At 46.9% G+C, this 14,532-nt stretch overlaps 1 protein-coding gene across 2 annotated transcripts in view; it reads right to left on the bottom strand.

Moving 5' to 3' along the window:
- Positions 1-1,983: 1,983 nt before the first annotated feature.
- The window catches only part of KIFC1 (kinesin family member C1), a 105,145-nt gene continuing 92,596 nt past the window's right edge, over positions 1,984-14,532 (bottom strand). For both annotated transcript variants that reach the window (XM_086920606.1, XM_086920605.1), the window contains exons 16-17: positions 2,984-3,059; positions 1,984-2,843 (exon numbers count right to left, since the gene is read on the bottom strand). In XM_086920606.1, the coding sequence (XP_086776732.1) occupies positions 2,784-2,843; positions 2,984-3,059 (136 nt within the window). In that variant the 3' untranslated portion in view covers positions 1,984-2,783. The remainder of the gene's footprint in view (positions 2,844-2,983; positions 3,060-14,532) is intronic.

Genomic DNA, 14,532 nt, shown 5'->3' with positions numbered 1-14,532 from the left:
GTAACAAATTTAAAAATGGTTTTTAAATTTTTTTTTAGGATATAGTATATTTATTATTTTAATGATTGTGTTTGGAACACCCTGTATAAAGCACTGATTGAACAGATTATTTTATGAATTTTCCCTTGCCATTAGGGATTTAGGATGTAACAAGTATGAAATGTTGGATTTTTATTGTGTGTTGTTTTACTGTGATGTCTTTTATGACTTGTGTCAAAATAAAGACTTATTGACTATGCTAAAAAAAAAAAGATATTGTGAATGCACCCACATTAAAACCTTTCGTATAAAAAAGAATCATTACAGTGGATGCTAGCCTTTATGGTTTAGGGGGAGTTCTGTCACAAAAAAGAAGGAAAAAACTAATGGAACGTTGCTTTTGCCCCACGCACATTAAATGAATGTGAGCGGAAATATGCTGTAATAGAAAGAGAACTTCTGGCGTGTGTATGGGCAACTGAACACTACCGATTGTATGTGTGTGGCAGCAAGTTTACTCTTAGAACTGACCATAAGCTGTTAGTCAATATATTATCCACGGGTGGAGGTTGGAATTCCACGGTCAGAATTGCAAGGTTGGCGTCTAAATTGCCGGAATATAATTTTAATACAGAATATGTACCTGGTACAAAAAATGTAACTGCAGACTTTCTTTCTCAGTTGCCCTGTAATTACGAATAAGTAAAAGCCATCAAAGAATCTGATTTTGTAGTTACTATTAGCGATATTGTTTCTGACTAATTCCAGGAAATTTCAGAAGACCAAGTGGAATGATTGTGAACAACTAGATGACAGATGGTGAGAGTTAAAAAGATATGTTTTAGACAGCTGGCCCAAAAAGAACATGGTAAGATCAGATTTGTTACCATTCTTTAATGTTTCAGAAGAACTAGAGTTTGAAGGATCTTTATTGGTCAAATCAGGGAAATGTGTCCCTCCAAGAGGCATGCAAGACATACTTAATTTAGCCCACAAAACACATTCCGGTATGTCATTCCTGAAGCGATTGGTTAGAAGTTTCTTTTGGTGGCCAGGAATGGATAAATTCATAGATCGGATAGTCAGGGAATGTCATGAGTGTGTTGAGTGAAAAAAATGCTAAAACTACATGTTCCACCATCGAAAGTTATGCAGTGGCCTGAAGCACTGTGGCAAAAAGTGGCTTTTGACAGATCGGGTCCCTTTAATAATTTACCTGAAGGTTCTCGTTATGCATTGGTCATGAAAGACTAAATGGCCAGAGGTTAAATTTGTTTCAAGCGCCAGAAGTGCAGTAGGTTTAAAAAAAAAAAAAAGTCTGCGCGCGAAGGATGTCCTTCTATTCTAGTCATGGACAATGGTGTACAACTAATTTCTGAGGAAATAGAAAGTTCTCAAGGAGTGTAGTATCAAACACAAATGCACATCATTATATGAACCACACGAAAATGGGCAAGTGGAACGCTTTAATAGAGTTCTAAAGACTTTTGTTACTGATTCATTAAAGTTGCATTACACCTCGATCTCCAACAGAAATCAGTCCTTTCAAGTTACTTAAAGGAACAGATCCTGCGTCTTGTGTATGTCCTTGGTGGTTTAGAAACAACTGTCCGTCCAAATGTATTGATAAGGATGTGTACATGATACTGCAAAAAGAGTTACATTTAAGCAGAGCAAAACAATTAGATGGTACAATGATAGATGGAAAACCAAAATGCACAATCTACGAGTAGGTGACTGGGTTAGACTTCTTAGGCCTGTTATTATGAATAAAGGTGCAAATTAATTTGGAAAACCTATTCAAATCAAAAAAGTGTTCAGTAATAGCGTAATAACTCAAGATGGTAAAGTTTGGAATGTTAAAAAATAGCCAAATATCCTAATAGTGATACTATTAAAACCAACAACTCTAGAATAATAAATCACTTTGATATTAGGGCATGTGATGAAATGAACAATTGCTTCAAGAGTCAAGATATCTGATCGAATGAGACTAAAGCCAAAAAGGTTTAATGATTTTAATAAGTGAAATTACATTTTTGTAATTGTGTTTATTATTAATAAGGGTGATGTGTTACATCCATCCTTTATTTCTTGTCTCTCACCTCCCTCCCACAATTACATCATCTTGGCTCTGCCAGCCCTAGCATGCACTGCGTTTACTCTCCATAGACATTCCAGCTTCTGCATGATTTGTGTTATACTGGAATCTTGTCTGTGCCCAGTTGCATCTGGAGCGGTTGATGGGGGGAGGCTGTTCCAGGACTTCACAGCGAGGTAGAAGGAGGAGCAGGCCCAGGTTTATGCACACGGCCACTCGCTCAGATATGCAGTAAGGACTATGCACAAGAATACGAACTCTCAAATGGAGGCAATGCTGAGGCAGTGGGTGTCCAAAGCAGGTATACATGGAATTGCTTATGTAGTTTATTGGTGTGATCATCCGCAACGTCACTGCTGAAGTCCTACTGTCGTACTGTCATGGCTTCTATCCCGCACGAGGATTTCAATGTTGTCATGTGTAAAGTCATACATAATGTAGGAGGAAGGTTTAAGTTATGGTTTGCAAAGCGAATGATAACTGGCAAATGTCAATTGTTTTATACATTGGAGTCAGACCTATAACTTAGTTTTTAACAGTTAATTCAGGTTACATCTCTATTCACCAACATAAAAAAATTATACTGCTAAAAAGATTTATTGATAAACATAAATATACACAAAATGAGGAAAGGTATAAAGTTACAAAGGGTCTATTTTACATACATATTTACAATTACTTTACAAAACTAAAATGTGGCCAGTTAAACAGCATCTTTAAGCTTCCGGTTTGCTTGGGCGGTTCCAATCACGCATTCATTGACCTGGAAGACAAGGTACCAGTTAGATGAGCGAGTGATACAGACATTTGACGTCACAGAAAAGAGCCCGCTGCTGGGCAACAACAAAATTATTAGCACTCACACCTCGTCTCTAGACCAGTCTTATGACAGAATGTACTTACTTTACTTGCAAACCGAAGAGAGTTGAGGGACTCTGAGAAGTTCTCTTCCAGTGGAGACACATTAACAAACATCAACCTAGACAAAAGGAAAAAGCAGACAGTCAGAGCCATATGTGAATGTCTTACTGCACAGCATTGGTTGAATGAGCCATCAAAAATCAATCACACAAATAGCCTGTTTAAATCTGTACCATCCACAAAGGCTTCCGGAACAAATGGCAGAGTCCCTTATTGATCAGCTCCCCGACAACCCCTGAACCAGGTAGCTCAACAGACAGATATTAGTCACCGAGCCACAGAATGGAGTCCGATCTCTGGATATCCAGGGCCCCAGTATGAGAACACAACCACCTCTAGTTCAGAAAACTACTGTCTGCTACAGGATGGTTTCTTGCTGAAGACCTTCAATACCAGTGACAGAAATACCGGATAAACACTTTATTCGTAGTCAGCTCACACTTATCGGTTAATGCAACACTTTTAGTTTACACTATTGCCTATAATGGGTGGAGGGCGACATGTTAATTGAATAACTTGGTATATCAATCTCCCTTGGATCTGGCTATGGTGCTTTAGTAAATCAGTTTAACTGCTCTATGAACATCTTCCAGGCATATCAGAATAATAGAATCAAGATAATACACTAAAAGTAGGTAAACGTGACCGTTAAGCTGCATCAGACACACAGAATTAAAAGAAGAACGCCAAGGCAATACTCCTCCACCAGAACACTTGTGCATCCAAACAAACAAGACACCCCTCCAAGGCATGCAGTTATGTAAGCAATAGGGTCATTAGACTCTAGCAGAAATCTATCTATGGTTAAATACTCATATTACACATAAAACAGTGGTGACGTACAAGATCATTCTCCAGTCCCATTTCCCTCCCAACCATATTCAAATAGTCTCAATATTCCTAACCTAGAGGGGTATAGGACTTCCTGCGCATCGCCTGCCATGTGCTGTAGAACTAATATGCACACCACCATGAATATCCCTGTGAAGTAGTGTAGAAAATGTCTCAAACGTCATGGTCTCCTAGAATCGGACACTAAATATTTCAAGTACGCCTCAACCATTGCTCTCATTACCAACGTGATCACTAGGATTATCTGAATTAATTATCTCTAAACTCTGGAATTAACATCTACCCATTCTACGGGTTTTAACTCCCAAATTGTGATGGCAGAGTTCACCCTGATTGGAAAGCCCACTATCTTTTTAAGACACTAGCACTCCTTTCTAATACAATGCCAACATTGGGCATCACCACCACCATATGCTTAACGTGCTACCCTCCTCCCATCCTTGTTGACCCAGTGTAGGAAATTGCCCCTTTGTGCATGGTTATCCCCCCACTTTGTGCCTGATTTCTGATGCACTTTGACAGAATGTGCACTGGGTCTCTGCCAATCAGGATCCTAGTGTCTGTGTTATTACCCCCAAACTGTACCCTTGTTTCCACAATCGGCACACCTCTGCCTTACATACAAGTCCCTTGTAAAAGGTACCACTGGTACCAAGGTCCTTGTGACCAGAGTGTCTTTAAGGCTTGCAGCATGTAATGCACCAATCTCAGAGACCCCTCACCTAACACATATACACTGCCATTGCAAACTGTGTTGTGGTGCAGACAAAATGTAAGATTCGACATGGCACACATCCGTATGTAGCATGCCTACAAACACTGCCTGTGGCATAAGTACACAGCCCTAAGGCAAGGTGCACTATACCACAGATGGAGTAGTTTCTGTCCTGTAACTCCAGTTCTGTAGTAGGGGTATCTCTGTTATAGTCATAATCTAGTGAATAGTCCCGCCCATGTGCGTGGACCCCGGAGCAATCAAAAATAATCTCTAAAGTCGTCAAAAATTGCAGACCTGCACAGACACTTAGGAGAGAATTTAAAGACAGATAATGCAGCCTATATCCACAGGCTACACTGTCCAGTACTTCAACTAGAAATTCCACCAAAAACCCACAGACAGCACAGCCTATCCAGTGTTTTCCACAGAGAAAATCCTTCCCCTACCAGAAAAGCCTCTGGAATTACAGAGAAAGTAGTGGACAGACAAGCCCCATAGGCTGCCATTATGTGGCTCAGAACAGGATACTATGCCTTTAAGAGAACCTTCCAGAACTCTCTCAGTATCCCAGAATGCACAGCAGGTCCCTTTTACTTTCAGTTCTTTTTGAAGGCGTAACACGCCAGACCTATAGCATTCCTTACATGAATATCTTTCTCCACCGGGGAGGAGGGTGGGCGCTTATGATTATAACAGAGATACCCCTACTACAGAACTGGAGTTACAGAAAAGAAACTACTCCTTCTGTAGTAGGGGTTCTCTGTGTATAGTCATAATCTAGTGAATAGAATGGCAAGCCCACCCCCACACAAAAGCGGCGGTGGAGAATAAATACATAACGCCACTACTGTGCGAACAAATTCCGCAGCGAAGCCTGCCCAACCTGAGCGTCTGCCCTGGCGTCAGTGTCCAGGCAGTAATGCTTAGCAAAGGTATGGACCGACTTCCAAGTGGCCACCTTGCAGATTTCTGCAATTGGAACATTACGTAGCAAAGCAGTCGTAGCAGCTTTGCCCCTGGTGGAATGAGCCTTAGGTTTGCCCCCTAAGGTCTTATTAGCTTTCTGGTAACACAATTGTATACAGGACACAATCCACCTAGAGATGGACTGTTTTGAGGTAGCAAGACCGGTCCCGACTGATCCATAGTTGATAAACAATTGGTCTGACCTACGAATATCTTTGGTTTTATCCAGATAAAATGTTAACACTCTCCTAACATCCAGGGAATGCAGAGACCTTTCTGCTGGAGACGAAGGATTCTGAAAAAACATAGGTAAAGTTATGGTCTGGTTAACATGGAAATCAGAGATAACCTTTGGAAGAAATTTAGGGTGAGTATGCATAACAACCTTAGCAGCATGAAATACAGTATAAGGTTCTTTTCAACACAACGCCTGAATTTCACTCACCCTACGGGCCGATGTGAAGGCCACGAGGAACGCCGCCTTCCAGGACAGGTGCTGCAACGGAGCCTTATGAATAGGTTCAAAAGGCTCCTTCATCAATCTGGACAGCACCTCATTCAATTCCCATGAAGGCGAAGGAAGCCGGACAGGAGGGAATACTTTCTTCAAGCCTTCCAAAAAATCCTTGATCACAGGGATCTGGAAGAAGGAAGTCTGTGAAGGGCATTTCCTGTAGGCAGTCAGCGCAGCGAGATGAACCTTAAATGGAATGAAAATTAAGGCCAGACTGCGCCAAATGTAAAAGGTACGGAAGGATGACATCTTCCTTACATGTCGTTGGATCATAGTTCTTGGACTTGCACCAGATGCAAAATCTCTTCCACTTGTACGCATAGGAAGTCCTAGTGGAAGGTCTCTTTGCTTCCTTCAGTATGTCCATACAATCTTCAGGGAGATTCAAATGGCCATATTGCACTATCTCAGGAGCCATGCCGCCAAACTCAAAGACGAGAGATTGGGGTGCACCATCTGCCCCCCCGAACTTCGTGAGGAGGTGCTGCCGGCACGGCAGCCGTATGTGAGGAAGGAGAGACCGGTGAAGCATCCGTGAACCACCACTGCTTGGGCCATTCCAGGGCAATCAGGATCATCCCCACCCTGGACCGGGACAGCTTGATGAGCACCGCCGGAATCAGGGGAATGGGTGGAAAAGCGTACAGAAAGCTGTTCGACCAGTTGATCCATAACGCATTCCCCAGCGTTCCCTGCTGGTAGTACCTGGATGCGAAGTCTCGGCATTTGCTGTTTTCGGCGGTGGCGAACAGATCCATGTCTGGAGTGCCCCACCTGGCGAAGAATTCTCCGAGCACTTCGTCGTTTATGACCCATTCGTGGTTTTCCTGGATCAGTCTGCTCAGTGCGTCCGCCTGAACATTCTGCACACCTGGTAGAGGAGTAGCCGTTATCGTCAGTCCTCTGGCAAGAAGCCAGTGCCAGATCGCCTGCGCCTCCTGCAACAGGGTGCGTGATTTCGAGCCCCCCTGCTTGTTGAGGTAATACTTAGTGGTCGTATTGTCCGTCTGTACAAGCAGAGAGTTGGTCTGGAAGGACGGATGAAAGGCCTTCAGCACCAAGTGAACAGCTCTGAGTTCCAGAAAATTGATGTGATACGTGGACTCAGTCTAGGACCACGTTCCCTGGATCTGTAAGTCCCCGGAGTGCGCACCCCAGCCGCGGAGAGAAGCATCCGTCACAATAGTCTGAGTGGGAATGTCCTTGTGGAAGGGAAACCCCCTTGAGGAGATTCTCCGCTGAACACCACCATTTCAGAGACTGTAGAGCATGCAGAAACAGTCGTATCTTGTCATCCCAGTTTCCTCTCCTCTGGGTCCCACTGATCCTCCAGGCACTCCTTCAGCAGTCTCATGTGTAACCGCACGCGAGGAAGATACAAGAGGCCATCGACCCCAGTAGAGAAGACACCGTCCTCACTGTCGTAGATGGAGCCGTCATAAGAGCCTGAGCCTTCCGAAGGAGTGATAAACGTCTTTCCTCCGAAGGAGACACGCTTGCTGACAGCGTATTGATGGAGGTTCCCAAGTACTGTAGGCATTGGACCGGAGTCAGGATAGACTTGAACATGTTGATGTGCAACCCCAGCTTGTTCAAGAGAACGGACGTCTTCTGGAAGTGCGCTTGAGCTTCCGAGAAGGAGGATGCCTTGATCAACCAATCGTCCAGGTACGGGTAGACAAACACCTTGTTCTTTCTCAGGTGTGCCGCTACCACTGGCATGCATTTGGAAAAGGTCCTGGGCGCAGACTTCAGCCCGAACGGTAACACTGTGTATTGATAGTGATTGGCGCCGACTTGGAATCGCAGGTGTTTCTGTGCAATTGGCACATGGAAGTATGCATCCTGTAGGTCTATGCATCCTGTAGGTCTATCGCGCACAGCCACTCTCCTTTGCAGTTGAGGGTAAATCTGGTGCAAAGACAGCATGCAAAATTTTTCTCTGCGAATCCACTTGTTTGCTTGCCGCAAATCCATAATAGGCCTGAACTCGTTCTTGTCCGGTGGAATTGCTGGAGGCGGGCTGTGAACCGAAGACCGTAGCCATTGCAAACAATATTCAGCACCCACTTGTCCCGAGTAATTTTTCTCCACTCTGCCAGAAAATATTGAACGCTTCCCCCCCCCCCACCGGAGTGGGTAACGGATGACGGGATGTAATCGCTCTGGGCCTAGACCCGGCCGGGCCTTTGGACGCGGTGGCAGACTGCTGACCACCCCTGCCCCTCTGACGTTTCTGGAAGGGCTTCCTCTGGAACGGCTGCTGCTTCTGTTGCTGTTCAGACTGTTGACCTCGCCCTCTGCCCTGCGTCCCGTACAGTCTCTGGAACAGGCGGTAGTTCTTCTGGTCCTTGGGCTTCTCCAAGCCCACAGCCGTCAGAGTCTCAGCCTCCGCCTTCATGCGGGCCATCTCATCGTCAGCGTGTTTCCCGAATAGGGTCTCGCCCGAGAAGGGTAGGTTGGCCACCCTCTGCTAGACTTCAGTGATGTCAATCTGAGCCAAGCGTGGCGCCTCTGATCAACTCCATGGCAGTACCCGTGGGCAGCCAGGAGCGACGAGTCTGCAGCTGCGCAGATCAGCTGGTTCGACACCAGCAATCCCTCATTCAGGATTTCCATAAAATCCTCCTTCTCCTGTGGGAGGTCGGCGAACTGTTGGAGAGACTCCCACAGCGCCCGATCATAGCGCCCCAACAGCGCAGATGCACTGGCAGCCTTCATGGAGGTAGCTGCCGTCCTGCATACCTTCCTGCCCGCTGAGTCCAACCAGCGACTCATTGTCCGGAGGCAAATTTGAGGACGGGGTGGTGGCGTGTTGCTTCCTCGCCACCGTCACAATTACGGAATCCGGAACTGGATCCACTCGGAGGAAAGCCAGGTCCGCATCAGGAGCCTTGTATTTCTTTTGCAGCCTGAAGGGGGCTACCTTCGTCACCGCTGGAGTGAGGAAGAGCTCCATGGCAGGTTCCACTAATCCAGGCACCAAGGGCAACAGAGGCCTAGATAGGTGCTTCTTGTGGAGAGTCTCAAATATTGCAGAGGTCGTAGGCGTGGGCACAGTCAGTTGGATGCCAAGCTTGCTCGCACCCCTCAACAAGACTTCCTGAAAGGAGCCACGTCGTCCACAGGGGATACCCTCATCCGAGGGGATTCTGATAGAGTCGGCGAATAGTTCCCAGTGCTGGACGAATCCGTGCTGTACCTATACCGACCCCTCCTGCGGTGTCGTCTGGATCTCGTCGATGAGCGACGGCGACTCCTGGATCTCCCTCTCCGTCCGGAGCGAGATCTAGGTCTTCTGGGCCTTGGGCGTTCCGCGGGTGCTTGCGGCGGAGCCTGCGGTGGTGGCCTGACCGGGGACCTCGGCCGAGGTGCCCCCTTAGGCGGCGTAGGGAGGGTCAGTGAGACCAACCTCGGAGCCCGTGGCAGTCCATGTGGAGTAACAGGAGGAGGAGGTGTCGAAGGAGTGCGCGGCGGCAGCTCCTTAGGCAGTGGAGGAGGAGGAGTCGGTGACTTCGGCGTGGGGGGTGAGTACACCACAGAGTACACCGAGCCCGGTGACTCCCTCATCTTCTTCCTTGGTGTAGGCGATCGAGAGGCCGCGCCCCCTGTCGGTGACCGACATCGCAGTCGCGCCCCGGAGGATCTGGAAGGACTCCTGGCTCCAGAACACCTCCTGGAGGATGATCTCTTCCTCTTAGGCGCCGAGCGCCTCTTCGGCGTCAAAGAACTCCTCCTTGACGCCGACAAACGTCGTCTCGACGACCTATGCCTCGACGCCGGGCTTCGCCGCCTCGACGCTGATGATCTGCGCCTTGACGTCGAATGTGATGAACTCCTTCGACGTGATCGTCGAGGGTGAACGGCGGTGTCGCCTAGACGGCGAGCGCCGACACCGTCTGGAATCCTCACGACGTCGAAGTGTCGACGTCGAGGACGACGACAACGATGAGGATGTCTTCGGCGGCGGTCTCGTCAGTCCCCTCGACGACAAACGTCAACGTCGCCTCGACCCAGAGCCCTGGGGAGACGGGGAGCAGATCGCTGTCATGCCTCTCGACGCCGATGCCATCAACGTTGACAGAGATGCTTTTTGGCCTTCTTGGCACTGGGGAGCCCCCCAGAGGCCTTAGCATGGGCAGAGGAAGCAGAGCCAGCATGCCCAGACCCACCTTGACTCTGCAGCCTTCTTTCTTCCAGTCCTTGGAGCCTGATCTTCTTTCTGTCTCTCAGGGTCCTGGAGGAGAAGGTCTGGCAAATCTCACACTTCTCAGGTAGATGAGTAGAAGGGAGTCATAGGATACACACAGGGTGTGGGTCCGACTTAGCCTTCTTCCTAAAGCACTCCGAGCAGTTACCAAACAATGCTTGCATTTTTGACAAAAAAGTGCTCAGAATACTAGAAAAGGAAGAGGGCACCAAAACACGTCGAGTGTAAACATTCACACACTTTAAAAGTGCAAAATTCTTACAATAAACCCAAAAAAGGGAAAGCTCAATGCTCCAGGGTCCTGCTAGCAGGAGCCGGAAAAAAGAACAAAGTAAATGGGACCTACTGGGCATTCTGGGATATTGAGAACGTTCTAGAAAGTTTTCTTTAAGGCACAGTATCCCTTTTTGAGCCACATAATGGCAGCCTATGAGGCTTGTCTGTCCTCCCCTTCCTCTCTATCATTCCAGAGGCTTTGTTGGTGAAAGGGGAAGTTTTTCTCTATGAAGAAAACTAAGCAAGCTGTGCTGTTTGTGGTTTTGGTGGAATGTCTAGTTGAAGTACGGACAGTGTAGCCTGTGGATATAGGCAGCATCATCGGTCTTTAAATTCTCTCTTAAGTGTCTGTGCAGGACTGCATTTTTAGACACCTTAAGAGATTATTTTTGATTGCCTGGAGGTCCACGCTCATGAGCGGGACTATTCACTAGATTAGGACTATACACAGAGATCCCCTACTACAGAAGCGCCTCTAACATCCAAAAGGGTCCCAAGTCAGAAAGTCAGACTGTCTCAAATAATTTGTTCTACACTCCACCTCCACATCTGGTTCACAGAAGGATAAAGTTAATAGAAAGTGATGTCAGCACACCGTGGTGGCGTTCATAAGCAGTTCTCATCTGTCACTTATGGGGAGGCATCAGGTAACTACGGTATCCTAATTAGCGTGAGCTCCAGCTAGCCCTCGACCGGGGGTAATACAATTGTGCTCATCTCCAGACCAAACTCTACAAATTGGATCATACAGATCAATCCCTAGGATGTTAGTGGAGTACTGCTCAGGTAAGCCCCTCTCAGCAGGGAAACTTCTCAGCTACATGATGGCAAGTCCTTGAGTTTTGTTCCATAATATCGATGCTGAAGCTTATCCCATTATTGGTTCCATACTTCCGATGTGTCTCTTTAAAGGTGTTGAAGTGTGTCAGATTACTCTTGTCCGTAACACAGGGCAGAAGAGAGACAGAGAAGATTTCGATCTTTCTCCTCGTATCCAGAATGTAATTTCCTGGTCATTTGATCTTTGGGAGGTTTGCCTACTCACGGAGTTGAGCCCTCCATCTAGGATTCATTGGAAGCAGCATTGGAGTCGGCATGGATGCCCAGAGACCCTGTAGGACTTTGGAGGGGTGTACTTGCCTCATCCACTTGGAAATGTAGGCCACATGTGGGTGGGGGGAGGTGACTATAATATTCTTATTTCTCTTTTTATTGAGAATATGTGAATGGTTTGAGTATTTTTCGTTTCAACAATGCAGGCTTGATTAGGTTCTGAAGTAACACCAATCTATACTCCCACACATCACTGACCTTACTCAACTCCCTAAAAATGCCTTCCTTTTGCAAAAAGAAGTCAGTTTCACACTACCTCTTAGCTCCCCTTCTTAGCCTGGCTGGGAGAGCTCTTCCCACATCAACTCAATCCACCTCTGATTTGTAAAATCTGACAAAATGAGGTTCTGTTGCATTACCTCCCCCACCCGCACACGTTTGCCTGGCATTTGATGCAACTTTGACTACAGTGTACTGTGTTCCTGCTGTCTGGATTCCCAGCAACTGTGTTCTTCCCCTGAAAACATGTCGACAACAGGTACTTCTGCCCCCTGTAAAACCCTAGTAAATGGTACCCTAGGTACCTAGGGCCTGGAGGGATAAGAGGGTCCCCCTGGCATCCCCTCACTAGGACAATGTAAGTGCCTTTGCAGCAGGCATGACCCTTTGAAGTGAAAAAATGTCCTGCTCAACATGGCACCCTGCCTGTGCCATGCCAGCTTGCACTGCCTAAGATATAGGCAAACCACCCCTCTAGCAGGCCTTACCAGCCTGAAGACAGGGTGCACTATATCCCAAGTGTGGGCATATCAGCAGGAGCAGATATGCCCCTACAGTATTAGGGTCTATTCCTTAATATTGTAAGTGCCAGGGAGGCCATACAGAGTATATGGGTTGGGGACATGACTACTAGAGTGCCACAACACCATGATGGCTTCCCTGAACCCAGGAGTGTTTGGTACCAAACAGCTATTTTTAATAAATCCACATGTGAGATTTCTTAAAACATGTACTCAGGAGGCACCTCATAGGTGACACCTGAAAACCTAGCAGCCCTTGGGTGGTCTCCGACTGGCTTTAGGCAGCCAGCCCCCACCAGACTGGTTTCTGGACCCTGGGGTCGAGAGCCTCTGCGCTCTGGGACCAGAAACAATGCACATCCTGGGCAGGGATGTCAAACTTCCCAAGATAGCCCAGTGCTCGAAGAGAGAAGATTCAAAATCCTTTGTAATGCGACCCCCAGCCTCTGCAGCTAGCAGCAGATGACAGCCCAGGTAAGGTGCCCATTGGCCCTACTTGCTACTCCCCTAAACCACCTCCTAAATTTAGTATTTAGGTGGCTCCTCTCGACCTAGAAAGTAGACTTGTGATGACCTAAGAAGAAAGAATCCCCCCACAGATGCCAGAATATGATAACTACCTTGGCCTCAGCCTTACCGGCCTATCTCTGCTTCGACATCCCTGCGACCAGCGCACAACAGTGCCTGCAGTGTGAATCTAGAGGCTCCCACCGACCATGACCGGCTACACCGCTTTCAGGTGATTAAATCCATCTAAATGGAGCCGGTAATCAGACACAGAGTGCAACTTACCACTGATCCAGCCACTCTCAAACTGCCCAAAGTTGGTTTCTTGAACACTCACAGTACTGCCATTTGAGCATCAGCTCCCCATCCTTTTGGGAAGGGGAAACAGCCTTTACAACTGGGCTAAGCCACGTGTGCCATTTCCCCCCCCCAAGCGCAACCACATATATGCTTAGTTAAGGCATATATGCGGTCTAGATGCTGTAAGGGGTGGGCCAAGGAACAAGAAGGATCGGTAGAGGAACCGGTGAGGTAAGTGGGGCTGGGTTTTGAGGGGGTGGGGATGGTTTTTGGAGTGGGGAGCTCAGGTGTAAACTTACATATTGCTTTACCACAAAATTGCATGGTAAAGGCATGCGTTGTTCAGATGCGTTCGTGATTAGGGCAGCGTTGTAGAAGCAAGCGTAGTTTAGTCATGAGTGCCTCCATCATACAGCCCATGGGAAGGTTTGTGTCTTTTGGTCAGTGACTCAGCCTACATTGGTGACACCGTTCCTGGCAGGACACTGAAGCCATGGTTGTAGTCCTGGTAAACCTCCACACCCAATAGAATGTTGAGGCTTCCTACTTTCACCTATATGAAATTATTTCCTCTGGTCACTAAAAAATCACACATTTTTCTCATTACCACGTAAAATGGGAAATACTGTGACCAAGGGAAAACATCCCAATACAGCTTGGTGGCATTTCCTTTAAGAAATGCAGTTTAAGACTGATATTCAGGTGCATCTAAGTTAGCAATTATGCTCAGTTTTACCCTTCAAAAAGTCATGGACATCAGCAAAAGAAAGCAAGAAAAAAAACAAGAGAGCAAGTAGGGTGTCCTGCAGCGCTTAGCTTTAGGAATACTGTCATGTTTAAAGACATCATGCAACAAATGGCTGGCGGAGACATAGCCATGGTAATTGAGGTTTCAGTCCTCACCACAGCCACGCACTCGGATCGTGGAAGGTGGAGTCAGATGTGCTCCATAGTTTCAAAACTACTGCCCTCGCTCCTCAAAGAGATGAGGCCATGTACATCGAAAACAACCAACCTACATGCCCGATCGTTGAAAGACACTGACCATCTGCAACAATGCCCTGGCTCCCAAGACAGGTTGTGAAACTGGAGTACTGCTCAAGCCAAGCTGCTATTATTATTATTATTATTAATCGGGTTTTATAGAGCGCAAACAACCCGGAGGCCTCGTAGCGCTAAGTACCGTCATACTAAAAGGAAAAAAAAAGTTAAATGAACAGGTAGGTTTTCAGATCCTTCCGAAATTTTAAAAGGCTAGGCTCACTGCGAAGGAAAGTGGGCAGAGAGTTTCATTCCTTTGCGGCATTCCAGGAGAAGGAACGTCCGCCCCATCTG

Source organism: Lissotriton vulgaris, chromosome 5 (genome assembly GCF_964263255.1).
Source record: "Lissotriton vulgaris chromosome 5, aLisVul1.2, whole genome shotgun sequence".
NCBI classification, from domain to species: domain Eukaryota; kingdom Metazoa; phylum Chordata; class Amphibia; order Caudata; family Salamandridae; genus Lissotriton; species Lissotriton vulgaris.
This window is presented reverse-complemented; position numbering and strand designations above follow the sequence as displayed.